This window comes from Ornithorhynchus anatinus, chromosome 3 (genome assembly GCF_004115215.2).
Source record: "Ornithorhynchus anatinus isolate Pmale09 chromosome 3, mOrnAna1.pri.v4, whole genome shotgun sequence".
NCBI classification, from domain to species: domain Eukaryota; kingdom Metazoa; phylum Chordata; class Mammalia; order Monotremata; family Ornithorhynchidae; genus Ornithorhynchus; species Ornithorhynchus anatinus.
The window spans coordinates 32,705,955-32,733,433 of NC_041730.1; the positions used below are offsets into that span (position 1 = coordinate 32,705,955).

The 27,479-nt window shown below is 42.8% G+C and overlaps 1 protein-coding gene and 1 non-coding gene across 2 annotated transcripts; both read left to right on the forward strand.

Annotated features, from left to right (window-relative positions):
- Nucleotides 1–1,454: 1,454 nt before the first annotated feature.
- FGF3 (fibroblast growth factor 3) lies at nt 1,455–10,109 on the forward strand. Its single transcript, XM_001506765.4, is given in 7 exon segments — nt 1,455–1,852; nt 5,564–5,616; nt 5,618–5,668; nt 9,719–9,744; nt 9,746–9,890; nt 9,892–9,937; nt 9,940–10,109. Coding segments are annotated over 7 exon segments (777 nt in total). The 5' UTR covers nt 1,455–1,566.
- Nucleotides 10,110–27,119: 17,010 nt separating this feature from the next.
- On the forward strand, nt 27,120–27,257 carry LOC114810866. Its single transcript, XR_003758556.1, has one exon. It is a non-coding gene; the product is annotated as a small nucleolar RNA SNORA7 (small nucleolar RNA).
- The last annotated feature ends 222 nt before the right edge of the window (nt 27,258–27,479 follow it).

Sequence of the window (27,479 nt, forward strand, 5' to 3'; positions counted from 1 at the left end):
AGACAGAGTGAATAAGGGTAGAGCGAGGAGGGACAGTGGGATAAGGAGATGGTGACAGAGAGAGACAGAGAGAGAGAGCGAGAACCCTCCCCCGTTTTCCCTATTTCGTAGCAGAAGCAGTGAGTGATACGCCGGTCGCCACCTCCTCCATCTAGAGATCTGTCCGGTGTCATTTACTAGACAACATTTAAGGGCCAAAGGAAGGGGATCGTTCCCCAGGGCTTACAAATATGCGCAAATCGTTTCCTTTTCCAATTTGCAAATATTAGTTGAACGAGAAGATAAAGTACTTAAGCTACCCTCCTCCTTTCATTCCCCCAAACACGGAAAAAAAACCTCATCAAAAAAATCCCGATTCATTTAACAGGCATATATTTTCTTTATACACTTGAGAAGGGAGGAGGCATAGAGACAAGCTGGAATCCTTCCAAGCTGCAAATCCTTATGGAGTTCTTTGGACTCTTCTTGAATACACACACACACATAAACATACATAAACACACACGTGCGCGCACACACACACACATGCACTTTTTAGCCTTTAGAGCAGCCCAAGTCGGGTCCTTCCTTTATTATGCTCCTTTTTTAAATGTGCATTTTTTAAAGCGACTTCCCCCAAGTTGTTTTATTTGAACATCAGTCATTCTCGTTGTCACGTATTGTGATTTGGGATTGATCGTACTGGGGGAGGAGTGACAGACCCCAGGAACTGCTGACTTGAAGTCCTCAATGTATAATTTTCAGATGCATAATTGGGTCTTTGGGGGGGCGGGAGAAGGGAGGGAAAGATCTTTCAAAGCTGGGGGGAGAGAGAAGTCCGAACAGAGGGTTTTCTGCCCTTAGATGGTGTGTGTGTGTGTATGTGTGTGTGTGTGTGTGTTGCTGATTCTTTGTGATGAGGTTTTTCCTCAAGAAGCCTGTGTGTGTGTGTGCGTGTGTGTGTGTGTGTGTTGCTGTGTAATTTTATCCAGCTACACTCCCGGGAGTTCACATAAGACTGATACCTTCCCTTCCTGCTTTATATCAATTGGTCGCAGATCTGGCTATTGTTGCTGGAAGGTTCTTTATTTCATGCTCTGTCGATCATCGAAAATTTCACCAGTCCCTCGATGAAATTCAGAGGTGCTTTTCCCCGTCTCTTCTCTCTCCCCGTGTCTCCATCTCTGTCTCTCAGTCTCTGTTACTCTCTCTCTCTTACCCTCCCTCCTTCCTCTCCCCCCCGCCCCTCCACTCCTCTGCATGCACTCACGCAGAGTCTCTCTATGTACAGAGGCAGGAGAACCCTAATCACTGCGGCTCCATCTATCTCCCCCAGCTGGAACTCTCCGATGGCCTTCGCCTGGTGGCTCTCTTATTGATTTAAGGAGATCGGGGACAGATAAAAGCTCCGAGATCCGAGCTCGATAAAGCCTGCTCAATGCTGCGGGGTCTTCGCAACTTGGAAGGCTTTTGCTGCTGCTGCTGCTGTTGCTGAGTCCTGACCTTTTTCATGGGAGTCCTGGTGCCTGTAGCCTCCTCCACCTTCCATCTCCCCAGCAGACTCAGCGCCCGGGGCACCATGCCACAATGGTCATGATTTGGATCTTGCTGCTGAGCTTGGTGGATCCCAGCGGGCAGGCATCTTGGCCTGCAGAGCTGGCAGGAGAGGTGACCAGGGCGCCGGGAGACTGCGGCCAGGGTCCTCAGGCTTGCGACCCCAGGCTGCGCAGAGATGCTGGGGGCCGTGGCGGAGTCTATGAACACCTCGGGGGAGCGCCTCGGCGCAGGAAGCTCTACTGCGCTACCAAGTATCACCTCCAGATCCACCCCAGTGGGAAGGTCAATGGCAGCCTAGAGAAGAACAGCGTCTACAGTGAGTACCCAATTCGGCTTTCCCTTTCCCTTCCTCCCACTCCCACTCTCCCTTCTGCCCATTCTTCTCCGCTGCTCAGAGCATCCCAGACTGGCGAACTCTGATCCTGGGTTGTCTCGAGCTCCGAGCAGGGGAGGAAGGATGGACAGAGGGGGCGTGGAGGGTGGGGAGAGCGGGGGGAGCCGCAGAGAGAGAAGGATGGAGACCAGGCGGGGTGGGTGAGGGGAGTAAGGGAGGGTAGAGGCAGCATGTCACAGTGGCAAAGGCTTGGGAGTCAGAAGACGTGGGTTCTAATTCCGGCTCTGCCACTTGCCTGCTGTGTGACCTTGGGCAAGTCGTTTCACTTCCCTTGGCCTCAGTTACCTCATCTGGAAAATGGGGATGAAGACCGTGCGCCCCGTGTGGGGCAGGGACTGCATCCAACCTGATTACCTTGTATCAACCCCAGGGCTTAGAACTGCGCTTGGCAAATAATATGGGCTTAACAAATACCGGAACTGTTATTATGCTTATGATTGTCTGCCTAGCGGATTGCCTCTAGTTGAGCCGGCAGCAGATTTCCCACGGATCACTCCCGACCCCGGCACTCTGTCTTGGTTCTGCGGATTGGAGTAACTTGCTCCTTTGAAACCTCATTTATCCCTCTGTCCGCACTGCTGTGGAGAATGTGGGGAGAAGAGGAAAGGAGACAGAAACAGGGAGGCACGGGAGAGCGATACAAGCTGTCAGGGTTTCCTGACGTTTGCCGGTCGGATGCCTTGAGCTCTCTGGAAGAAAAATGTGTTAAATCCAACGTATCATTGTTCTTAACAAATAATACCCTAGAGATACGGCAGCTCTTTGCTCTCCGCCTCCCGGCGGGATCCCCTCTGTCTGCATCCCCGAGAGAAGCGAAGGTGATCGGGCCAGAGTTCTGAAGCCCTCGGATCGACCTGCTTAATTGACGTCGACCCAACACTGAACAAGCCCCCCACCCCGCCCCGAATCTTCCACCCACCCTTCCCTGCCCCGCCTTTTCCTGAACTGAGACAGACAGGGAAAGAGGAAGGATAAGGATCCCCTCCCTCCTTCCCTGTTTCTCTTCCATCTGCACTCTTGTCTCACGACCCACTCTGTCCCGCCCACACTCCTGCCGCGTGGTCTCTTCCTTATGGATGTAACTAACCAATCAATCGATCGATCGATCAATAGTATTTATTGAGCACCTATTGTGTGCAGGGTCCTGAATGAAAGGCTTGGAGAGCACAGTAAAGAGGTAGAAAACAAGAACCCTGCCCACAAGGGGTTTGCAATCTAACGGGGCAGATACATAAAATTATTTACAAAGGGAAGTTCTTAAATAGTTGTGTAAATTCATTCAATTGAGATGTCCAAAATCACGAAGAGGGGTTGTGAGGACACAGTGGGCCAGAATATGTCAAAGAGCTGGGATTATAGTAGGGAGGAGGTAACCAGGAAAAAAAGAAAAATTAATTAGATAAAAACCTCCTAGGGAAGAGGATTCATATCTGAAGGGTCCAGAAGAGACACGGGTGACCCGGACACATTGTAGGAGGATTGGGGGTGGGGGTGGATCAAGAAGAGAAGAATAAGGATGAGAAGGACAAACAGGAAGAGAAGGGGGAAGAGGAGGCGGAGGAGGGAGAAGAGGAAGATAAAATGTGGGAAGAGGAGAAAAAGGAAGGGGAATGTGGGGAGGCGGAAGAGGAAGAGGAGGAAGAAGTAATCTCATGGAGCCTGAACCTTGTTCTTCAATTATCTCCCCTCATTCTTTTTTTTCCCTCCCCCACGCCCCCAGCGGCGTCCTTGCTACAGAGTCTTGGAAGCTGTGGGCCTGGGTACCAAGAGGATGCTGCTGGGAAGGGCTGGGCCAAGCGTGCTGCCGCTAACCGTCACTATGCTTCTGCCTAACTTTCCGAGTGATTGCCTCTTCCCCACTTCTTTCCCTCTCTTGCTCAGTTAATTCTAGGTCCTGATGGAGACAACGCCCCCGCCGCCCCCCACCACACACACACACACACACACACACACTTCTACACTGTATCTCCTCCCTTCGCTGTATCTCCTCTCCCCCGCTCCCCCGTGCCCCCGCCCCCGGGTCTCCCTGCTGGTTGGGACTTTAACAGCAGCGAGGCTGTCCCGAGAGTAAGGAGTCGCCCTCACCTCTGGCGTTAACAGTCCCGGTCCCCCCTCGCCCTCCGCCCCCCGCTCCCAGCCCCAGAATTTGGGGGCAAGGGCATCCTTCGATGCCCCCGCCGGTGCGGAAGCTGCTGAGGTCTGGCTGGAGTTGGAAGAAGGAAACCCACGGTTTCTTTGAGGAAACCCTCAGTTATTAAAGTCTTTTCAAGATCCTTCCCTCAGACTTTATAACTAGGGAGATGGAAACCAGCTGCCACCCTCGTACTCCTCGAGAGTACAGGAAACGAGGCGCTGAGCAAGAATTGGATCTGGAGGAAAGACAGAAATTTTTCACACATGGACCCCTCCCGGGCGCCAAAAGGCGCTGATCGTGGCATAGGCCCGCCACTTCTGCCACCATCCATGCTGGAGACCGTGATTCACAATCTATCGGCTGGGCACCCATCTGCATCCAGAAGGGCCGTGTAAAAAATCCTGTAGATGTAACTCTGTATTGGAGGTTACGTTTATAAGTCCCTTCAAGTGCTTAGTACAGTGCTCTGCTTATAGTAAGCGCTCAATAAATACTACTGAATGAAGTCCCTCAACTTTCTCTGGCTACAGGTTCTGCTTTATTGGCTGATGGACAAAGCTTGTGTCGTTCACGCAGCTGCTGTACAATAAAAGAGACGGCATCATGGCCTAGTGGATAGAGTAAAGATCTGGGAGGCAGAGGGACCTGAGTTCTAATCCCGGCTCTGCCACTTGTTTGCTGTGTGACTTTAGGCAAGTCATTTCACTTCTCTGTGCCTCAGTTACCTCATCTGTAAAATAGGGATTAAGACTGTGAGCCTATGTAGGACAGGGACTGTGTCCAACCCCCAGGGTTAATACAGTGTCTGCACATAGTAAGCGCTTAACAAAAACCATTTTAAAATAGCTGGCAGTCCATAAACAGAATCAGCAAGCCAACTTTGGTTTTCCTGGCCAATGGTGGTAACCACTAGATGAGCACATAAGGCACAAACTTGGATGGGTTGAACTATGTCATCGTCTCTCTTCCATTTGCTTCCCCAGTCATACTGCCATTGTCTCCAGTGCCCAAGCCACTTTTGAAAGGGCAAGAGCCTTTCGAGATTCTATCCAGGGCTCAGGGTACTGCAAGCTTCCTCCATTTTACCTTCTTTCAGACCTTAGTGAGACTATTGTCTGGAAATGGATAGCTTTGTGCCAGTCTCAAAGAGTCAAGCACTCTTGTGTCCTTAAGAAAGGCATTAAAGGGGATTTAAGCTTTTTTTAATACATAGGGATTAGGTGAGCCTCTAGTTCAATGTCAGCTCTTTCCTTTGAAAACAGTGTAGTAGTCTCAATCAAACACCAGGAATTTGCTGTCTGTGTGGTTGCATTTCCAAGGTGATTATTTCTTTGTATGCATCATATTTTTGCCCTATATAGGCCCTTCTGTGTATCCATCGTGATTTATCTTTCTGCAAAAGGTATAATTTTACTGTGTGTATGTAAAAGAGAATAGCTTTTCCAGGTGCTCAGAAGTGGACAGCCTCAATCTGATCAACCGGTCTGTTTTGTTCCCAGGTATCCTAGAGATAACTGCTGTGGAGGTTGGAATCGTGGCTATCAAAGGTCTGTTTTTCTGGCCGATACCTGGCTGTGAACAAAAGAGGAAGACTATATGCTTCGGTAAGAGTGAAGGGGGTTTTGTACAATATTGATGAGTAAATTCAGAAAAACATTTGACAACCTTTTCATGGAACAGTCTAAGAAATTAAAATAAAAATTAGTCTCAGAATTTTCACAAACCCAAATTACTAGATGGTACATCAAGTCTCCTTAATAATTCTATGGGAAAGGTACATCCTAAGGATTACTGGATTTAACTTGTCTTAAATTTAATCAAAGGGAAAATTCTATTCAAACTAGTACTTCTTAGCCATCTGTCATAGAAAGTAGAGAATTATGAAAAATCAGAAGTGTCAGACTTTATAACTAGACAAGGAATGGTAAGTGCTTAGTACAGTACTTAGCAAACGTAAGTATTGAATAATGCCATTAATTGATTAATAGGACACTACCGATTCTCAGTGGCATTGGTGCACAGCAATCAGGAAGGCGCAGCTCCCACACAATAAAATGTCTTTCCCTTAACTCTCATGGGCAGCAGCAGATTTTTTTTTGGAAGAAAAATTGTGTAGAGTAAAATGCATATAACTATGTGACATTTGCTGCCTGCAACTAGTTATTAAATGCAATTTTGTTGATTTAAACAGTATTGATACATCTTAGAGCTATGGGAGGTTTTCCATCCACATATAACTTAGGTAACCTAATTATTGTCATGCATGAGAACAATTGAGTAACTTAATATTTTTTTATTGTCTAGTACTTCCTATTTTCTAGAGGAAACCCAGGATAATTTTATCCTTTCCAGCAAAGGCAAGAGGCATATAATAAAAGAATGGTTCTAAATTTGCACTTTTACGGTGTGGCTTTGTCAAATATTTTTATTTATTTTTATAAATGAAACACAAAAATGCAATAGAAACACAAAAATGCAATACACCAATTATCCACTTTGCCTAATTCTAGCAGAGACAGAGGCAGAGTTTTGCTTTCAATCTGATCAATTTGTACTCTCCCTACTGTTGTGTTTTACCTTAAATGCAAACTAAACTTTTACAAAATTCAAACAACACTATAAAAAATAAATTCAGCATTCCCAGGACTCTTTTTTTTAATAATGGTCTTGGCTTACACCAATGATACACTGTCCTGTTGCATATTACTGCCCATTATTTTCTTGTGTCTAAATGACAGTCCAAAACTTCATGTCTTATCATGGGAAAGAATTGCCCCGGTCATTTACCATCTGTCCTACTTTTCCCACTTACTCCTACCCGTATTTTTGTTCATTTTCTTTCAGGAGCAAAGAAGCCATGTAAAAGAAGCCAAAACTTTGCATTCTATAATTTTCAGACACAGAACGTAAAACTGAGGAAAAAGTGATCCTTCATATACCCTTCTCTAGATTAAGATTAAGGATAGAAGAAGTCAGAAGGGACCACCAGTTTTCTGTGGCTCACTCTTAATTATTAATAATTGCCAGATTTAACTCTATCCACAGTGATTCTATGTCCCCGGGTAACTGGGCAACTGCAGCCCGCAATCTCAATTGAGTTGAGCTCTACTGGTCAGCCCTGAACATTTAAATAATAATAATAATAATCATTCAGTACATACCAAGTACTAAACTAGCATTAGGGTAGGTATAAGATAATCAAGTCATACAAAGTTCCTGTCCCCACATGGGGCTCAGAGTCTAAGTGGGAGGAAGAATTGGACATTTAATTCCCATTTTATAGATATGCAAACTGAGTTTACCCAAAAGTTACTTTCTTAGATCACACAGCAGGCAAGAGGCAAGTCCTAAATGCTGAGAGACTGTCCAGGCTTTGTTGAATGAAGAAAAAGGCATATTGCAGGTATTTGTAGAGCTGCCCTATTGAAGAGCCAGAAATATCCAGGAGTAGAGAGAAGAAGATAGAGAGTAGAATAACAGAATCTGGAATCAGAAATCAGTTTCCTCTCACTTCCATTCAATCATTCAATTGTATTTTTGAGAGCACTGTCCTAAATTCTGAGAGAGTACAATACAACAATAAACAGTCACATTCCCTGCCCATGTGTACTGCATGCACAAATATAAACCAAAGTAGATCTGTGACATGAGCAGTAAATCCACAAACACGATGAAAAGTGTATGAATTTATACTGGTTGGTCTGACATCACTGGCTTTTTCCATGGGCTTTAAAGCATACGATCACCTTGCCCCTTCCTATCTACCTCACTGATTTCCTACTACAACCAGTCTACTCACGTCACTCCTTTAATACCAACCTACTCAGTGTACCTCAATCTTATCTATCTCAACCACCAATCCCTTGCCCAATTGATCTCACCGCCAATCCCTTCCCTTGCCTCTGGCCTGGAACTTCTACCCCTTCATATATGACAAATCACCATTCTTAAGTCTTATTAAAATTACATCTCTCCCAAGAACCCTTCCCCGACTAAGTCTTCATTCTCCTACTCCGTCTCCCTTCTATGTCACCCTTGCACTTGGATCTGTGTTCTTTAAGCATTTGATATTCAGCCCAACCTCAGCTACACAGCACTTATGTACATAGTCAAAATTCATTTTAATGTCTGTCTCCCACTCTAGGCTGTAAGCTTCTTGTGGACAGGGAACATGTCCTACCAGCTCTGTTTTATTGTACTCTCCCAAGTATTGGTGCAATTCTCTGACACAGTAGGCACTCAATAAACACAAATGATGAATTGAAGTCATGCCAAGAGGTTAGCTACAAGAAATATCTGGATATTGAATTATTTGTTCATTTTGCCATCAAGTTTGGGATAACTGGAGCCAGAAAAACTATAACTTTTTCCTAGAAACTTCCTGATAAAGAGTACTCTTTCTTCCATTTGAAGTTAGCTTAGTAGTTAAGTGTGTCTCAGGTAGATTTGACCTTAAATAGCTCCCTATCAAGTTACCTTGAATGGATTCTTCCAGAGAGATCTCTAGGAAACTTCAGCTAGTGCTGAATGCAGTGACCCAGTTACTTAAACTTGAAAGCCTCACCACATCCATGACATTACATCTGGGCCCCATTTCTTCACAAGCTCCCTTTTTCATTTTTAGAGAAGGTTGAGGTGTTGGTTTTCATGTAAGTAATTTGGATCCTTGTTCCTTAACAATAACTTCCCTTCCTATAACTTTCCCGACTGAAGGAACACTTATTTTTAGGGTCTCCACTGAACTTACTGAGGAGTCAGAAGACCTTAATTCTGTAAAAGAGCCCAAGTCCAATGATCTTCAAGAACAGCGTGGCTCAGTGGAAAAGAGCCTGGGCTTCGGAGTCAGAGGTCATGGGTTCGACTGCCGGCTCTGCCCTTGTCAGCTGTGTGACTGTGGGCAAGTCACTTAACTTCTCTGTGCCTCAGTTACCTCATCTGTAAAATGGGGATTAACTGCGAGCCTCACGTGGAACAACCTGATTACCCTCTATCTACCCCAGCACTTAGAACAGTGCTCTGCACATCAGTAAGCACTTAACAAATACCAACATTATTATTATTATATGAATGGGGCTGGTCTATGTTTATTGTACTTATTTTCTGTTATGAATGCTCTCAAGGAATTTGTGGAATTGGTACATTTTTACAAAGGAATGTATTTTTTTGGATTACAAAAAAACTCTAAAAACAAAGCTATTCTTTCCACTCAATCAATGCATTAATCAATGGTATTTATTGAGCACTTGCTGCATTAAGTGCTTGGGAGTATACAACAGAGATAGTAAATAATTCCTGTCCCACAGTGAGCTTACAGTATAGAATCTCATTAAAGTCTCATAACAAAATAGCAGAAAGACCCTCAGAAGATACAGCCACCCATATCATCCTTCAACCTCATAATGTTGACCTTTGAATTACTGTTCCTTTCCCTTTTAATATTGGTTCCTGAACCCTTGTATCTCCTGGTTTTAACTCTTGATTCCCAACCATTGCTTCTAATACCATAGCTATTTTCATCTCTTAAATGAAAGTTATGATCTCCTTCCTTGGTTTAAGTTAGCCTTGTAAGTCATTCAAATGCCCTGGGTCAGCATCTAGGAACTGCTTACCAATGTGTTTTCCCAGCAGCTGACAGCTGTGATTTGCCTTTACAGGAAAGCTATAATGCGGAGTGTGATTTGTAGAAGAATCCATGAGCTGGGCTACAACACATATGCATCACGCCTTGTACCGAACTGTGCCCAATAGAGAGGGGTACCAGGCGCAGAAGCTAGTGCTGAAAGACTCTGTATGCTCTCCATCAATGGAAAAAGCCGACCCAGAAGGGGGCTTTAAAACCCGCAGGACACAGAAATCCTCCCTCTTCCTGCCCAGGTACTGGACAACAAAGATCATGAGATGGTTCGGCTATTCCATATGAATGTTAAGTACAGAGAGAGCCTACTGAAACCTCCCACAAGAATCAGAGGAGAGAAGAGGACATCAAATAGGATATTCAGCAAGCTGAGACAAGCCAGAGAAAAGCCCAAGAGCCCTAGAGAATGAACCACTGTGACTCCGAGATGTGAATCCCCTTGGACATTTGATATGCTGTATGTATACTTGCATATATCAGAATTATTTACTTTTAGATGTTTTAGACTTATTACCTGTTGTTAATACATTTGCAACATCCAATTAAGCATATTCAAATGTAATTAGCTGGATGTCATTGTTTTGTCAATGGCTTTCACCAGTGCCCCTCACCATATCTTTTAAAAAATCAAAAAACAAGCGTGGTTTCAGTTGTAGCTTATTACAGTGCATTTCCTAAATTGTCAGTGACTTTCTACTTTTGCCTTCCCTCTCCCCATTGCACCTCCAGTATCCTGACAAAGTTTTAACCAAATAATCTTCTGTTTCAAGGGAGCAAGTAAGGCATTTCACATCTTTTCAGTTCTTTCACAATAGAGGACTAAATCCAAGTTATAAAGGGCTGGAATGGGGAGGATTTGAGAACTGGATTTAAGTTGTAATGACCGATGATTTATTTTGACCTTTGTTTTTGATTAGTATGACTATCAGTTCTCTCAACTGAAGTTCAACTAATCTGGGTTTTAAGATTATAGAGAATTAAATACTTCCAACATTAATATACATTTGTTTAGTTGGGTTTGGAGTTATTTGAAATGAAAACATTAAAATTTTGTATCCTATTTTTATGAAACTGGGAAAACAATATAAAATTTAGTAACCTCTCTATGACTGTATATAACAGTCTATTTATTTTAAGCCAGAATTATGATGCTAACACTAAAATCGCATCACTACTTCTTATTGTAAACATCTACTTCAGGAGATTAGTGATATAGTCTCAGAAATTTGCTTTAGGCTAAATTTGCAGTATAAACCCCTATTCCTGAAAATCCTTATTTCTAAAAACAATATTTCACTTGTCTGCCCAAAAACACTGTACAGAAGCAGAAAGAAAAAGCAGTTAACTTCTTTCATTATTGTGCTTCGAACATGCTTTAGTGGGATTTCCAAGAATGAGAAATTTGGTTCTTAGTAGTCCTAATGTATGTCACAACTAGGAAGGAATTGCTGTTCTCAGCTTGCCTCACTTTTCCTCAGAGATCTTTTACAATGATTTTGAGCCTGTGTTTTTCTGTATATGCCACAAACCTGATCCAAAACAAGAGGACTCTGCAGTGAATCCTAGAAAACGATAACTGTGTCTTATGTCAATAGTGGCTTTAAAAAAAAAAAGCTTCTATTTAAAAAAAATCTATCAGGCAGCTAGTGGTGTTGCACAGGTTTTCAAAAGTCTCTTGGCATCTTTCAGAATATGTCCTCCTGTGTGGGTATTTAGCTAGTAATTTTTGTTCAAAGAACAAGTGGCAGAGCACTTTTTTTCGATAAGACTGATATTCGAGAGCCCTATATTCTGCCAGCATTTTGTGGTCATTAGAATTAAAAGAAATATACTTGTAAGATGCTATTGCTTTGAGATCATTATCTTAAAGATGCCATTGTAAAGCATTACTACTATTTTTAAAAATTTAGCTGTGTTAGATAGCTTTACATGTACAGCAAAGCTGTACATGAATTGATAATGCAGATCTGGCAGCAGAATATGCTTTTAAACTGTTCCAAAAGCTAAATGAGTTTAGATGTATTTTAACTTGAAGAGCCCCCAACACACAGAGGCAAAAGAGAAATGAGACTGGTAAGGCACTGTTCAATTACTTACAACTTTTTTGTTTCATACTAAATTGAAATGAAATGTATCAGCTTGAAAAGATAAAGCAAATCATATTTCATTTAGAAAATGCTATCAATCTTTAACAACATTTCTAAGGATTTTCAGTGCTCCAGTTAACGCATTGCAGTCACAGACACAAGAAACTATTATGACTCCAAAGAAACTGTTGTTGGGCACTACTGTGCCAATAATCTGTCTTTTAAAGAATCCCACACACTGATTCTCATTCTTTTCTTTTAATCCCTCCTTTTCTCCCATTGAAAGGAGCTTATTTCTTTCTTTTGCAGCGAAAACGAAACAATAAAAACTAGTTTTATATAAATTTGGTCCACATGCAATCTGCCTATTGAGCTAGCTGTTCAGCATTTAGGCTAAGAGTTTAACCTTTTTTCATCCACTGGGGTGCTTTCCTGGTCTCAGTGTGACTGGAGCCCAAATATCTGCCCTCCCAATTGACTTGAAGTCAGAGTTGTGTGTCTGGGGACAAAGTTTGACTTAGACTGTGTAAGGTTTGCCCACTGTTTAGGCCCCTATGTGAAAGAGGCAGAACTAGATATATTGAAGATCAGATTTCATCCTTAACCCTGAGTTGCCAGGTTTCCGTGGGTTTGGTCTTAACCCTCAGGCTACTTGGAGGTACTTTTTATGGTTTCATTTGAAAGAAGCTGACCAACATTCATTTGGAAATGCTTTTCAGCCCTTGTGGTCTTCCCTGGATGGACACCCACATTCTCCTCCTGGACAAATGCTTTATTGTACACTGTGGGACATTTGAGTTGCCTTCCTTGATGGTATTTAGCAAATGGCACATAGTTGCTGCACAGACGTCAAATCTATACTTAAAGTGAATAAGAGGTGAGGAATACAACTAAATTAGTCCATCTTGGGTAGTTTCTGGATTTGTACCCACTGACAGAGATTAAACTTTAAAGATATGTAATCTAAAGCTCCCTATTTGAGGCCCTGGGAGTTAGGACTTGCCTTACTTGGGCTAATTTGTGGGTAAGAAAATAATGTGGGAAGAGTTAGTATTAGGCAGAAGCTCAGTGCCATGAAAACTCAGATTTTAGTAACTGTTATAGCTATTCTACTATTACTTTAAACTATCCTGGTTATATTGTCTGCACTCCATATTTAGTAAAAAAAAAACAAAACAAAAAACCAAGAGTCATGACTGCACAGAGCAAACCAAACATCAGTTAAAAAATAAATAGAAACCATATGCTTTACTGGCACTGCAGGTATCTGACTTGTTAGCTGACATTAGAGAGATTTAATATTAGTACTTTTCACCTGGAAGGGCTCAAAAAACATTAGAGCTGGTGCATAAAGAAATTTCACTGAGGGAATTACATTCTTGTATGTAGCTCTTGATGGTCCCAGAGTCTTCTTTGACTGATAGCTTCTCCCTCTCACAATGCTCGGCAACTCTGTGCTCTCCTCCATACACCCTATAGCTTATCTGCTTCTTAAGATAGGACGGCCTTGGACTTCTGTCTGATAAAGAGGCTCTCCTTATGATTGGAAGCCATCTCTGATTCTATTCTATCAGAGAGTCCTGACTCCATGAAGATCTTCTCCAATAAGAGATTGTCACTTTTTAATGACTCTCAAACCCCGATGTTGGTAAATTCAGCTTGTCTTGTTGCCATTCTCAACTTTCTTTTAGAGAGGAAATAATGGTTTCACAGACTCATCAGAGAGGGCTAGCTTTACAGAAAAGGGATCTCCTTGTGTTCTTTTACCATTACCAAATGCACGTGTTTCTGGTTCCCCACACAAGTCATCTCCTTAGCATTTCTGGTGATAGTGATGTCATTTTTTCAAAGGGATGGACCCACACATTCTCATCCCCACCACAAAATGCTGACAGAAGTGCAGTGAAGGGTAGGCATGCACAAATTTAGGGCAGGATGGGAATTTGGGGCTGCCAGACCCAAAATGAAGGGAGGGAGATTTCTGGTACTCTTCAAGTTATGTACCACCAGGATTGGAAGAGACTTGGGAAAGGATGGGGTCAGAGTCTCAACAAACAAGTACTTCCTTCACATCTTGTCTGTGCTTTGCTGAACCTCTGTAGGTGGGACCACTTGGAGTAGGATAAAATGCTTGGTGAAGTCCAAGCTTCATGACTTAATTTGTACATTGACATAGGCTCCTACATCACATGGACCCCAGTAAAAGTAACTAAATAACTATCTATTGTACTCTCCCAAGCACTTAGTTTAGTGGTCTGCACCCACTAAACCCTCAAGTGATTGATTGATTAATAATGGTGGCATTTGTTCAGCGCTCAATACGTGCCCAGCACTATACTAAGTGCTGGGGTAGACACAAGATAATCCGGTTTCCAACAGCTCAACTGTCTAAGAAGGGGAGGAGACAGGTATTGAATCCCCATTTGCAGATGGGAAACTGAGCTTGGAAGACATTAAGTACTTGCCCAAGGTCACACAGCAGTCATGTGATGGAGCTAGGATTAGAACCCAGGGGCCCTGACTCCAGGCCCCGAGCTCTTTCCACTAGGCCATGCTGCTTCTCAAAGCAGTACAACTGATTGATAAGAATGAAGTAAAGTATAACTGGTATAATAATGTTGTATTTGATTAAGCGCTTACTATGTGCCTGAGCATGTTTTCTAAGCACTGGGTAGACATAGGGAATTCAGGTTGTCCCACATGGGGCTCACAGTCTTAATCCCCATTTTACAGATGAGGGAACTGAGGCACAGAGAAGTTAAGTGACTTGCCCACAGTCACACAGCCGACAAGTGGCAGAGCTGGGATTCAAACTCATGAGCCCTGATTCCAAAGCCCGTGCTCTTTCCACTGAGCCACGCTGCTGCAAGATATGTGTTGAACAAGCTGAATTCTGGAAAAGCTAAAAAATCTGCCAAACTGATTGCTTTTAATGTGCTTCCTGATGAAAAAAAATCTTTACTCATTGTTAATATAATGAGCATTGTTTTATTTTGTGGGAAACATTCCTTGTGCAAGTACCATTATCCAGAAACTCATCTCTTTTACCCAGAAGCAAAAACTCCTAGAACAGGCAGGACAGCATCACTTGAACCACAGTAATTTTGATTTCATAAGTGTGATATTTGTTAAACACTTACTATGCCAAACACTGTACTAATGTTAGGGTGGGTACAAGATAATCAAGTTGGATACAGTCTCTGTCCCACATGGAGTGGCTATTAAGCAATATCCTTTGGGGGGCCTATGTAAGCAGCTAGATTTTAACCAAGTTTTTGAAATGCTTCTGATGTGGGACTATTGATGAAAATGATTTAGTTTCATAATTACTGGAAGAAAATACCTTGGAAATATGATCAATTAAGGGATACTAAAAAAAATTCAGACAGAAGAGAAGAGTAGGTAGTATAACGATTGTCTGCATGGATATATTTATCCATGTGATTGGTTAAGGCGCTAAGGTGAATAGGGTGTAGTTTTGCTTTTAGTTTCCCATCTCTGCTTCCTTTTCTATTTTGGAAACATCTTTTGGAGACAAAAAGTTTTCTGTATAAGAGAAACTACTGAGCTCTTCAACTTCTTTTATTTTAGGCATTGTAAATGGGCCCCTGAACCTTCTATGGAGCTCAAGTTCCGATGCCTCCTGTTTCTTTTCAGAAGGCTTGAAGGATTTGGAAAGGTGACAAGCAGATCTATAATTAAAGACCAGTGGCTGGTAACCTTTCCTCTTGTTAGCATTCTCAGGCCAACTCCAGATATAGATAGTTAAGAAAACTGGATCCCATTTTAGTTTGGCAATAGTTTAAATGCCTCTATGGCATAGCAAAAGCCCTCTCCTTGTATCCACAGAAATATGTGCAGACTGTAATATTCTTTTATGAGTTTCAGCCCTGTTTCAAAGAAAAAAAGTTTGTTGCTTGTTTTCAAAGTAGCAAAGGGAAAAATCAGATGAGTCCATTACAAATAGGAGCACTCCATAAATGAGGGGCACAAATCTTCACTTTGAATCTTATTTTGAAGCTTTGTTAGTTGATGGGATTGGTAAATGCAGAACATTCAGGTCGAAAACACTGCTAAATCTCTTTAATGTTGAAATGAGGAGAGAGTGTAATTATGTGGTGCTGGTGAATTCAAGAAACCTTGAGATAGACTAGTTTAAAAGAAGCAGTCACTGGCGGGATGAATGAGTCTCCCTGGCTCTCAATAGGCTCTGAAGGCTGCATCTATAGTGCATACAAACTGCCACAGCCCCCCTTAAGGCACCATGAGGCTGGGATTGTTGCCCCTCTGAGAATCAGCCTGCGAAGTCTTCTTGTGGGAGTTCTTTTAATAAAGTAAATAAAAAAACCTCCCAAACAATTCCCAATGCTAGCCAGGGGGCAGGTCTGGGCCCTGCCCCATTGTCCTGTATTTTACAGTCATTAGCCTCACCTCCAGACGGACCTGGCCTTGTCTGACTGCTAGTCTTGGACCAAGTGGATGTTTGGGGAAGAGAAGGGAAGCTGCAGGCTCCACTAGTGCTAACATACCAGGAGTGCCACTCCTGCTGCCTCGCTGTTTTGGCTCCCCACTTCTATCAGAGGAAAGAGAAGGTAGGGGACTTGGAGAATGACTAAAAACCTCTGCCAATAGGTTTCAGAGTGCCCCCTAAATGCTGGAAACTCCTCATAGACTATTGCTTTCTAAAGATGAATGAGACTGAACAAGTTGGAATTCTGCAAGCCTCCTCCAAGGTGGTTAAACTGGACTATGTTGGTATAACTTTACCAAACAATGGAAACCAATTGCTGATTAGTGAATAGTTGACTGAGCAACTATGGTGGCTTTCTGTCCCGAGTTTAGACATTTCTTAAAGGGGAAAGCAGTTGAACGGAACAGCTCTATAAACTGCAGTTTATTGATCTCCAGTAGTTTGCCCACTTAACTGAATCTGCTGGCTCACTTTTCTTATGTGCTTATCACTTGTGCAAGCTGGAAGAGTAAGGTGTAGAGGAGCAGGGATCTTCTGAACCAAGTTAACCCTTTATTTCCCCAGCTACTGATCTAGCCTGAGATCCTGTGCTGCACAAGGTGGAACTTCCAAAAGGGGAAAAAATAACTTGCATAACCCAGCAATACTTCCTCTCCATTATTACAGGTACTGAGACCATCTCCATCAAGTACACATATCAAATACATTCCATGAAGCACTTTAGGAAGGTTCACTAACAATAAACCACTTTTCATTAACCCTACTGGCACATACATGCAAGCAGGGACAAACACAAAAAACTACTCTATGTGTTGTAGTAGAATGGCCCTTCAGGTCAAAAATGACATTACCCATGGTGAGACAGCATCTACTAGAATCTTGAATGTCTTTGAGAGTCTCTTGCACATAGAATACACCACACACACACACACACACACACACAGAGATGCATATTACACACTCTCTTAGGTGCTACAAAAATGCAGACTGGCACAAGGCCTTCCAGATAATACATCAGTGGAGGAGTTGAAATACTGTAGGTTTGCTAGACTACACAACATTAACACACACAGCATATGTCATGAATAAGCTGAAACCAAATAAGTTATTTGACTTGCCCAAGGTCACACAGCATATGACAGAGCTGGAATTAAAACCCAGATCTTCTTCCTCTAAGGCCCATGTTCTATCCACCATGCCATATGTTTCTTTTAAATGACTATAAAAGAAAGCTTCAATCTTTCTTCTAACCCTATCAACAAAACCAGCCTCTTTCTCTTCCTACATCATCTCTCTACCCCTGAATATTAGCAGCTGACACTCTCCGTAGCTCACCTCACTGATTTGGACTTCTGGTAAATCCTGAGTTTGTTAAATATAACCAATTTAAGGGGAAACATTCCTGGATGATGTGACAATTAAATTCTGATTAGGAGGGTGAAATAAATTTAACATTTTGCCACAAGCACATTTGGTTTTTTGTTTTTCTGAGTGCCTTCAGGTCACATCTACCCACTGAAATAAATGCTTGTCTTAGAACTCTGAACATATGACTGGCATTTTTCTTGATGCACTTTTGTGTGTGAATTTGAGAACTTCTCAATCCATTTACTGCTCCTTTGTTTCTTTATTAATTAATACTTGACGGTGTTTGTAAAGTGGCTTACTATGTGCCAAGAATTCTGTTAAAACTGGATTAGACACAAGATAATCAGGTCAGACACGGTCTCTGTCCCCTGTGAGGGCTCACAGTATAAAGGGGGAAAGGAGAACAGGTATTGAATCCCCATTTTACATATTGAGGACAACTTAGAAATAATAATAATAATAATAACGATAGTATTTGTTAAGCGCTTTACTATGTGTGAAGCACTGTTCTAAGCGCTGGAGGGATACAAGGTAATCTCTGCCCCTTGTCAGCTGTGTTACTGTGGGCAAGTCACTTCACTTCTCGGTGCCTCAGTTACCTCATCTGTAAAGATGGGGATGAAGACTGTGAGCCTCAGGTGGGACAACCTGATTACTCTGTATCTACCCCAGTGCTTAGAACAGTGCGCTGCACATAGTAATGCGCTAAACAAATACCAACACTATTATTATTATCAGTCTGTTCCACGTGGGGCTCCCAGTCTTAGTTCCCATTTACAGATGAGTAACTGGAGGACACAGAGAAGTGAAGTGATTTGGCCCAAATTCACACAGCTGACAAGTGGGCAGAGCCGGAATTCAGAACCAACGCGACCTCTGACTTCCCTTTCCACTGAGCCCTGCTGCTTAAGTAAAGTGGCTTGCCCAAGGTCACACAACAGGCAAATGGCAGAGCTAGGATTAGAACCCTGGGCCCCTGACTCCTGGGCTCATGCTCTTTTCACTAGGCCACACTGGTTCCCATAGTGGTCACCCAAGTAACTTTGTTGAAAACTTGAAAACTTTCAGTGATCAGCTGGTACCTCCTTAAAAATTATCACTGTCATTTCTATACCTTCTTACTCCCCACACAAAGAAAGATGCCTCAGTGACTTTATTATAATTCATAAGGGTACAGAACATGTCTACCAACTCTGTTATATTTTACTCTTCCAAGCACTTAATACTGTGTTCTTCACACAGTGTGTTCAGTGAATATGATTGATTGGTTGATACAGGAAAATAAATGAGACAGAGATACAATAATAAATCAGTATAATCATTAGAGGGAGAATGTAGAAGAGGAACATGAGCTAAATTCTCCTACTTCTGGGTGAACCTCAGCGCTCTCTAAGGGACTGTAAGCTTCTCAAAGGCAGGGATCATATCCACTAACTCTAGTGTATTCTCCCAAGAACTTATTATTATGGAACCTGCAGATGTAACCACATGCATCGTAACTGACCCTTCGAATGGAACTGGTCCATGTCTCTATCGCTGAGATTCTTCAATCACATCTTGCTGAAATCAGACATACAACAGTCACAGAGACAGAAATAGCTCATACCCCATGTCACATGTTGAAAAACAGCAACACTTCAGAATGGATATGTTACTTATAAGACTCATTCACAAAAAAGAAAGTAGGTGCAGAATTTAAAAAGGTTTTGATTTGATAGACACATTACTGTACTTGCAAACCAACAGAAAAACCACTGCAGTAGGTGCAGGAGTAATCCTGGGGTAACCTCTCTTCGCTCCCCCCAATTTTGAATCAACCACATTTTTGGGGGGTACAAGTTTAGAATACAGGCAAATGATGTAATTATGGGGTTCTTCAGGCTTGGAGGCACCCCAAAATTACATTATTTGTCTTATAATATGTCTCTCTGGAGCCAGTGTGGTCATGGTCCAAGAAGTGTGTGAATGCCTATTTCCAGTTTGGCTCTAGCTTATTTCCAGTTCATTTGGTGTAACCTGGGAGCTGGAGCCTAAACAAATTGGGTTTCTTCCTTTAGAGTGCAAGCTCTTTGTGGGCCGCGAACATATCACTTCTTGATTCTGTACTTCCCAAGCACCTAGTACAGTGTACTTCAGCGTGGCTTAGTGGAAAGAGCCTGGACTTGGGAGTCAGAGGTCATGGGTTCTAATCCCAGCTCTGCCACTTGTCAGCCATGTCACCTTGGGCAAGTCACTTAACTTCTCTGTGCCTCAGTTACCTCATCTGTAAAATAGGGATGAAGACTATGAGCCCTACGGGGGACTACCTGATTACCTTGTATCTACCCCAGTGCTTACAACAGTGCTTGGCACATAGTAAGCACTTAACAAATAGCAACATTATTATTATCATTACTACTACTGCTACTACCACCACCACCAATAATACCACTACTATTCCAGAGGGAGGCCAGAGGCTACACCATGTATAGGGTTTGGTAGGTGTGGTGCCATGTCAAATTTCCTGTCCAGAGAAATCTCTGGTCCCTCCTGAAAGCAGAAAATGGGACTAGATGAAGTCACATGGCTCCTTGTAATCCTGTCCCCATTACAGTCCTCCGAGAATACCATTATGGAGCTCATCAAAAAAGAAGAAGAAAAATTGTGGAATTTGTTAAGTGTTACTATGTGCCATGCATTGCACTAAACGCTGGGGTAGATATAAAAGATAACATCAGAGACCCATCTCTGCCCACATGGAGTTACGTGGTATGGGGCAAGTCAAACATCGATCAATCAATTTGTTGAGTCAACCACTGTGTGCACTAAGTGCTTAAACATCGGACATGGAGAGAAATCTGGGATTTTGCCCACACCAAATGGAGGCTTTGGCTGTACTCTCAAGCCGAGACTGGTAAACTCTGTGGGACTTCTAGCCAGAAGACAGGAGCAGCCACTGAGGCTATCCTGGCTTGTGGTGTTTGTGGTGTTGCTGGCCCAAGAACCTGGAGGCCACTCCTGCCTGCCTCTTCCCTCCCACAGCAGTTTCAGAGAATGGAAGGGTCAGAAAGAAGGGACCACCTCGGGCTGGGCCCTTTTTGCTACCCCCTTGTTGCATACTGAAGAACAAGAATTAGTACCAGTATTAACATTTTATTGAGCAATCCACTGGGTGAACTGTACTGCATTTCCAGGTCTACATTAGCTCCAGGACCAAATGAGGCCTTAGTGAGCAGAGCCAACATCAACTTTATGTGAGAGTGCTATGAATCGGTCCCTTTCAAAAGCTGCCTTCTACACCAGTGCCTGGGTAGTCCATGAAGTTTCTGATTATACTCTGTTTGCTTGACTATAACACCTATGCACTTGGCTGTGTATCCCTTAAGGATTTTTGTTACTCACTCTCAGCCTCACAGCACTTATGTATACATCCTTATACTCTACTATTTACAGTTTACTTTATATCTGTCTCTGCCTATAGGACTCTAAGCTCATTTGGGAAGAGACCTTGTCTACCAACTTGTATTGTTCTCTCCCCAAGTGCTTAGTACAGAGCTTTGCACACAGTAAGTGCTTCAATAAATACCATTGATTGACTAATGGATTGATTGGGAGCACCCATCCCCTTAGCAGAGATATGCATATCCAACTATGGACCATCAGAAAGGTAAATCAAATCAAACTCTAGAATTCAAAGTGGGGAAATGAAGTTCAAAGAATGCCATTTCAGTTCAGATCTAGACAACCAACATTATTTCAAAGTGAACTCTCTTTAGGAATTTGTCTGCAAATTGTGGCTTATTGGTGCTTACCAATCTGGAAAGGGTTGCCTTTAACTGCTTATTCTACAATTTAATTTTCAGAAATTGTTTTTGATTAATCAAGATTTGTCTCCGAAGCCAAATGCTGGCAGCACAAACCAACCAACCAGCAGAGGGAGAAAAAGTTAAATAGAACCACATCTCTCTTCCCATCCAGCTCTGAAGGGAGACTGCGTTGTTTGCATTAAGGATAATAATGTTGGTGTTTGTTAGCGCTTACTACGTGCAGAGCACTGTTCTAAACGCTGGGGTAGACACAGGGAATCAGGTTGTCCCACGTGGGGCTCACAGTTTTAATCCCCATTTTACAGATGAGATAACCAGGCACAGAGAAGTTAAGTGACTTGCCCACAGTCACACAGCTGACAAGTGGCAAGGCAAGATTCGAACTCATGACCTCTGACTCAAAGCCCGTGCTCTTTCTACTAAGCCCACGCAACACCCAAACAGTACCAGGAAAAACCATGTTATTTGCCCAAGGAACAAAATAATACTGTAAACGTTCTGGGTGCAGCTTTAAATCATAATGTAACAGAGCAAAACCCGAAATGGGGTCAGACTGGGAGGGGATGTGTCGTTTGTTGTTATATTGTACTCTCCTCAAGGGCTTAGTACTGCACCGCAGTTAAGCGTTCAATAAATTTGACCGATAAATGAATGAATGAGATGCCTAAACTTCGTGCCAATAGATTTAGTGGGGATTCTGATGCTCCTTGCTACAACCATGATTAAAGAATAACAACCTCACTTGCTGTTCCTCTGGAAGGAGCCTAGGACTGGAATTGCATCAGGGCTCTATTGTAAGCCTGGAGAAGTCGGAACATCTCTGTGAGCTTCAGTTTCCCCAGCTGTAAAGTCGGGATGATACACTCACCTTCACCCTCCTTCCTAGCTCACTATCTACCTTATTATGACCAGAATGATGGTAGTTAAAGGCATGAAAAAGATGGTAGGGGGAGTAAAACTTTATTAGATATTCTTCCCTCTGGACAATAATACTAATAATTGCGGTGTTTGTTAAGCATGCACTGTGTGCCAAGCACATACTAAGCGCTGGGCTTGGAGTAGCATAATGAATTCAAACAAAGCCCATGTCCTGTATGGGGCTCACAGTCTAGGGAGAGGGAACAGCCAATATTGAATCCCCACTTCACAGAGGAGGAAACTAAGGCACAGAGCAGTTAAGTGACTTGCCCAAGGTCACACTGAAGGCAAATGGCAGAGCCAGGATTAGACAAGCCTATATCTGGAGGGAGGGGTGTCTCACTAGCAAGCTGGAAATAGCGTCTTCATTTGTTGCAGAGCTCCTGAGAGGAGTGTAAGTTTATCAGGCGGAACGGAGAATATTTACCAATTGCTTGTCCCAGTTTCGCATTCATCTTTTTCTGCTTCTAGCAACCTGCAAAGAACAACTTGCTGAAGTGAAAGCAAAATGTATGGAGGGGCAGGGATCATGCCTACTAACTCTAATTGTATTTTCCCCAAGTGCATAGTACAGCGCTCTGCCACAGCCAGCACTTGATAATGCTATTGATTGATTGATGGATAAGCCAGAACTACACGGAAAGCTGCAATGGTAAAACACAAAGTGTTGATGTGACTGTTCTGGTGTGAATCATAGAGGTGCAGACACTTTTTCTGTTTTCCCTTTGGCAGCAAGCATAGCAGATTCTGGACCTGACCCAGGAGACACAAGGTAGAGCTGGGCAGGGACGGAGGGGAAAGCCAGCTAAGCGCCCTCTCCTCCACCTCTTTTGGTTAGCAGAACACACGTCCCTTGCCCAGCTCGAGGTCTTGTGAGGTTCTCATCATCCTCACCATGCCCAAGGAAAGGGGATCCCTCCCCACAGCAGCCACTCATCTCAAAACCAAGAAAAAGCATTTTGAAAGCTTCACTCCCATGCCTAAATCTAACTGCACATATCCAATCGCTGTCACTCCACTAGCTGTGGAAGATGTAAATGCCTGCCCAGTCCAGTAGAAAAATCATCTTACTTTCATTCCAAGAAGCAGACTGACCTAGTGGAAAGAGCATGGGTCTGGGAGTCTGAGGACCTGGCTGGGTTCTAATCCTGTTCTGAAAATTGCCTCTGTCAATTCTTAGCTGTGGGGAACCTTGTCAAATCATTTAACTTCTCTCTGACTTAGTTTCCTCAACTGTAAAAATGGGGATTCAATACCTGTTCCCCCTCCTACTTAGACTGTGAGCCCCATGGGGGACAGGGACTGAGTCTGACCTAATCGACTTGTACCTCCCCCAAGGCTTAGAACAGTGCTCAACATATAGTAAATGCTCAACAGATACCAGAAAACAAAACAGACAAAAAAAAAACCAAATCCCAGCCACGATGAACTTGTAAGGCCTCTTCACCCCCCACCCCATCCCAGCTTGCTCTTGACAAAGTCACCTTCTGGGACTATTGTTGTCCTTTATGTATAAAGCGTTGCTGGACTGTATGGCACTCTGTCCCCTGCCACGGGGAGAGAGCTGGACCTTTCCCCAAAATAGGTCCACGATTAAGTTTTCCCTGTGACCTTATCTGCTCTTCCAACTGTTCCAACCCCTTGCAGAGAGAATGACAAACAGCTACCACTGAGTTCCTCAGAAGCCCCATAGTAAGTATAAGTATCTTCAGTGGTGCCGTCAATTGGTTCGATTTCTTTACCTCTTCCATTTATGACATGTGCTTCATAATGCAGAAACCCTTCTTCCTAAAGCTGCACCTGTAAGAGGATAAAGACCTGGATGCGGCAACTGTAAGAGGCTAATTTACAGTGTACATTTACTTATTCTCATCCAATTAAAAATACTTGACGTATTTGTTAAGGGCTTACTATGTGTGGTATGGATAGTACGTGCAGATCAGACACAGACCCTGTTCTGGGAGGCTACAACATAGATGAAGAAGGTATTTCCATAAAACTGATTCACTCGAGTTCCAACCTGGAGATCAGGTCCATTCATTTTAGGACTGAAGCCATTTCCACCTAGCTGGTTGTCTTGTCATTCAGAAGATATTGCACTACCCAAAAAACACTTAGTAAAGTGTTCTGCCCAGAGTAAGTGCTCAATAAATATACTACAGTTGATACTTGTCATCACACTCCAGGGATCAGGATTTTAAGGCAGTGCCTGCTTTGGTTTTTAAATGAACAAAGACCCACCTCATTGCTTCATGAGACTCTGGGAATGCATGTAGATGTAGTATGAAAAGCATTCCCCTAGCAGAAACACTTAGAAACTACTTCCCAATAGCAACACTGAAATCCAGATGACAACTTCAAGGTCAACAGGAGGAGTCTTGGCTTTTTTTTGCCGCATGTGTGTTGCTAAGATTATTACAATGTTTGGCAGAGGTTAGCTCCCTGGTGCAGAGGATTTAGGGCCACTGCGTGTGTTGACAGCTAAAGGCCAAATTGCAACTTGTGTATGATTTTTCAGAAATGCTTATTATGGTATTGTGACCCTTCCAATAATAGTGTTTAAAGAGCCATGTCAAAGCGTTGACAGAACAAATGTAATCTTGTGAGGGAATCACGGCGGGATTCCCAGAAGATCATCTCTCATCATCATTTCCACATGTTATAGGAGGGAATAAAAAATAATTAGTCTGAGCAATTATAATTCCACCAGGAGCCTGGCAGTTCATTTAATAGCACTCCAGCCTGGCAGCTAGCATCTTCCTAGGATGAAGGCATTCTTTCTATAAGCAGAGTACTGGCAGGAATGAATTCTCTTGAGAACAAGGGATGACATGTAAAGTATTGATGGAAGCAATTCCACTTGAGGTTTCTTGTGAAATTTTGTTTTCTATGGTCACCAGAGAGCTATCCAAAGATAGCTGAAGGGGTTCATCAATTCTGAAAGATCGAATGGCATTGACATTTCCCCTCTTACAAAGATTACGAAGAAGCCTATTGATGTTCCTATTAGGTCTTGTACACCACAGAGTATGTTCAGCTTCTCTAAGTTTGTTTGTAAAACACAAGGGAAATGGGAAAATGACTTTCAGATATTGCAATTCTCACCCTGTTAAAATCTTCTCTATCTCTCTCTTTCTCTCTCTCTCTTCTCTTTGGCTTGGTGGCTGACCCAGCTCAGATTGTCTCCAGGAATCCACTGCACATTTTTTCTCATTGTACTATGAAATTGCTCACCTACATCACCATTTTATTTTCAGCTCAGCAATTTTCCTTTCCTTGAACAATGAAATGCTGCCTGCTTTTGAAGACCAATATGTGGCTCTTGACTGAAGGCTGTGATTCAAATCAGGAGGTCTGTTGACATTATAATCCTTAGTGGTGCAACTGTAGCATTTCATGAACGGCAGCAAAGACCTTCCCCTGATTTACTGCTCTGGAATTCAGCCCAGAGTTCATAGTCTATGTTGTTCAACGTAACTTACACAAATTAATTTTGTGGCACATTCACTAGAGGAATTTCTCTTTGACCCATCAAGTTAGAAGGGGGATATCTCTTGTGCTGCTTTAAAAGCCATTTCCCTTTGTTTTTTCTAATTAGGGGGCTCTTAGCTGTCTGCTGATCCCCAAATGAGACCCGTGGCTGTAAAAGGGTGTCATTTCCAGGAGGCAGCAACTAAAGACTAGAAACTTTCACCCTCCCCTTCAGAGTAAATTGCCTTTTCCTCTCATTTAATCCGTCCTGGGGAGCAGCTGCATCAGCTTTTCATGAGGACTGCTAGGCCATAACTGTACGGTGGGTCTCTGTGTAAAATACCCTCTGATGTCAATAGGCATCTCATATGTGAAATGAAGAGAGAACACGGCCCCGGATCCTGAGCTGGGAAAGGCAGGCAGTGCCATTGAAGGCTGCAGCTCCTTTCTCGAACCACAGCGTGTAAATGCAAACCGCACACTAGCTCTTCTTACCTCCAGAGACCGAAAGCATGAGTGTCTGTGTAATCCTCCCAGCCTTCGGTGACCTGGATACAAAAGTTCCCTAGATTGTTTCCAGTCCTGGGTCTTCCACAGGCCTGCACATTACTCTACCCTCTAAGCCAATAGTATTTCTAGTATTTTGGGGTTGTGAGTCACTAGAGAGTTATGAGGGGGCCCTTTGGGGAGTTTCCAAAGTCCGTGACTTTTAAATGGTTTTATTGACACTCTCATGGGTTCTTCTTTATTTTTAAATTACCTACTGGTATTTGGATCTGTTGAGGTTATTTGATTCATTGGTATTATAAATGGAAGAGCCAATCATGACTGCATCATTACCCCACTTTCCTTCATAACATACATATTATTCTTACTAACAAACAGTATTTCCACACTAACCATCCAGTAAAACTTTATTTTACTGATTCCAACCTTTTTTATTCATTTTGTGCCTCTAGACTTATACATAGAACACTCACAAATGATTTGTGAAAAAGGTTAATTTTTTTCAATCTTCTCTTATCTGTGCAGTGAGATCTTTCTTTCAAAAAATAAAAATAAAATACTCCAAGTCTGTCCCACAGAGTGGCAGTGCCTATAATCTTATATTTAGGTCTCAGTCTTAAATGGGTTTAGGTGAGCTGAGTTTTGTAAACTAAAAAATATCCAAAATCTAGAAAAAAAGTCCAAATTCTTGTTTCCTGGAAATACACTTTACTTATTGGTGGTGCCCTATAAATATATCATACAAATTAACTGTTGACCTCCAGACCTATTCCCTCACTTTACCCCCCGGAATTTCTCTCAGAATCGCATCTGGAGAGTTTCCAGTATTCTACCAGCTTCAGCTATGGGAGGGAGAGTCAAGCAGAGGCATACCCATTCTATTCCTAACTTGGGCAGTGGCTAGTCAGTGGAAGGTGATCTGCTTCAAGTCAAAACTCACCTGTGCTGGGCAGCAGTGGCATGGGAGAGAATCAAGGGTGGAGATTACAGTTTACTACATGGGAGAAAGCAGCGGTAAACCACTTCTGTATTTTTACCAAGAAAAATTTATGTATACACTACCCAAAAGACTGCAGATGGAGGTGGGGTGTTCTGGGAGAGATGTGTCCTTAGAGTCACTGTGGGTTGGAGATGACTCGACATCATAAGACA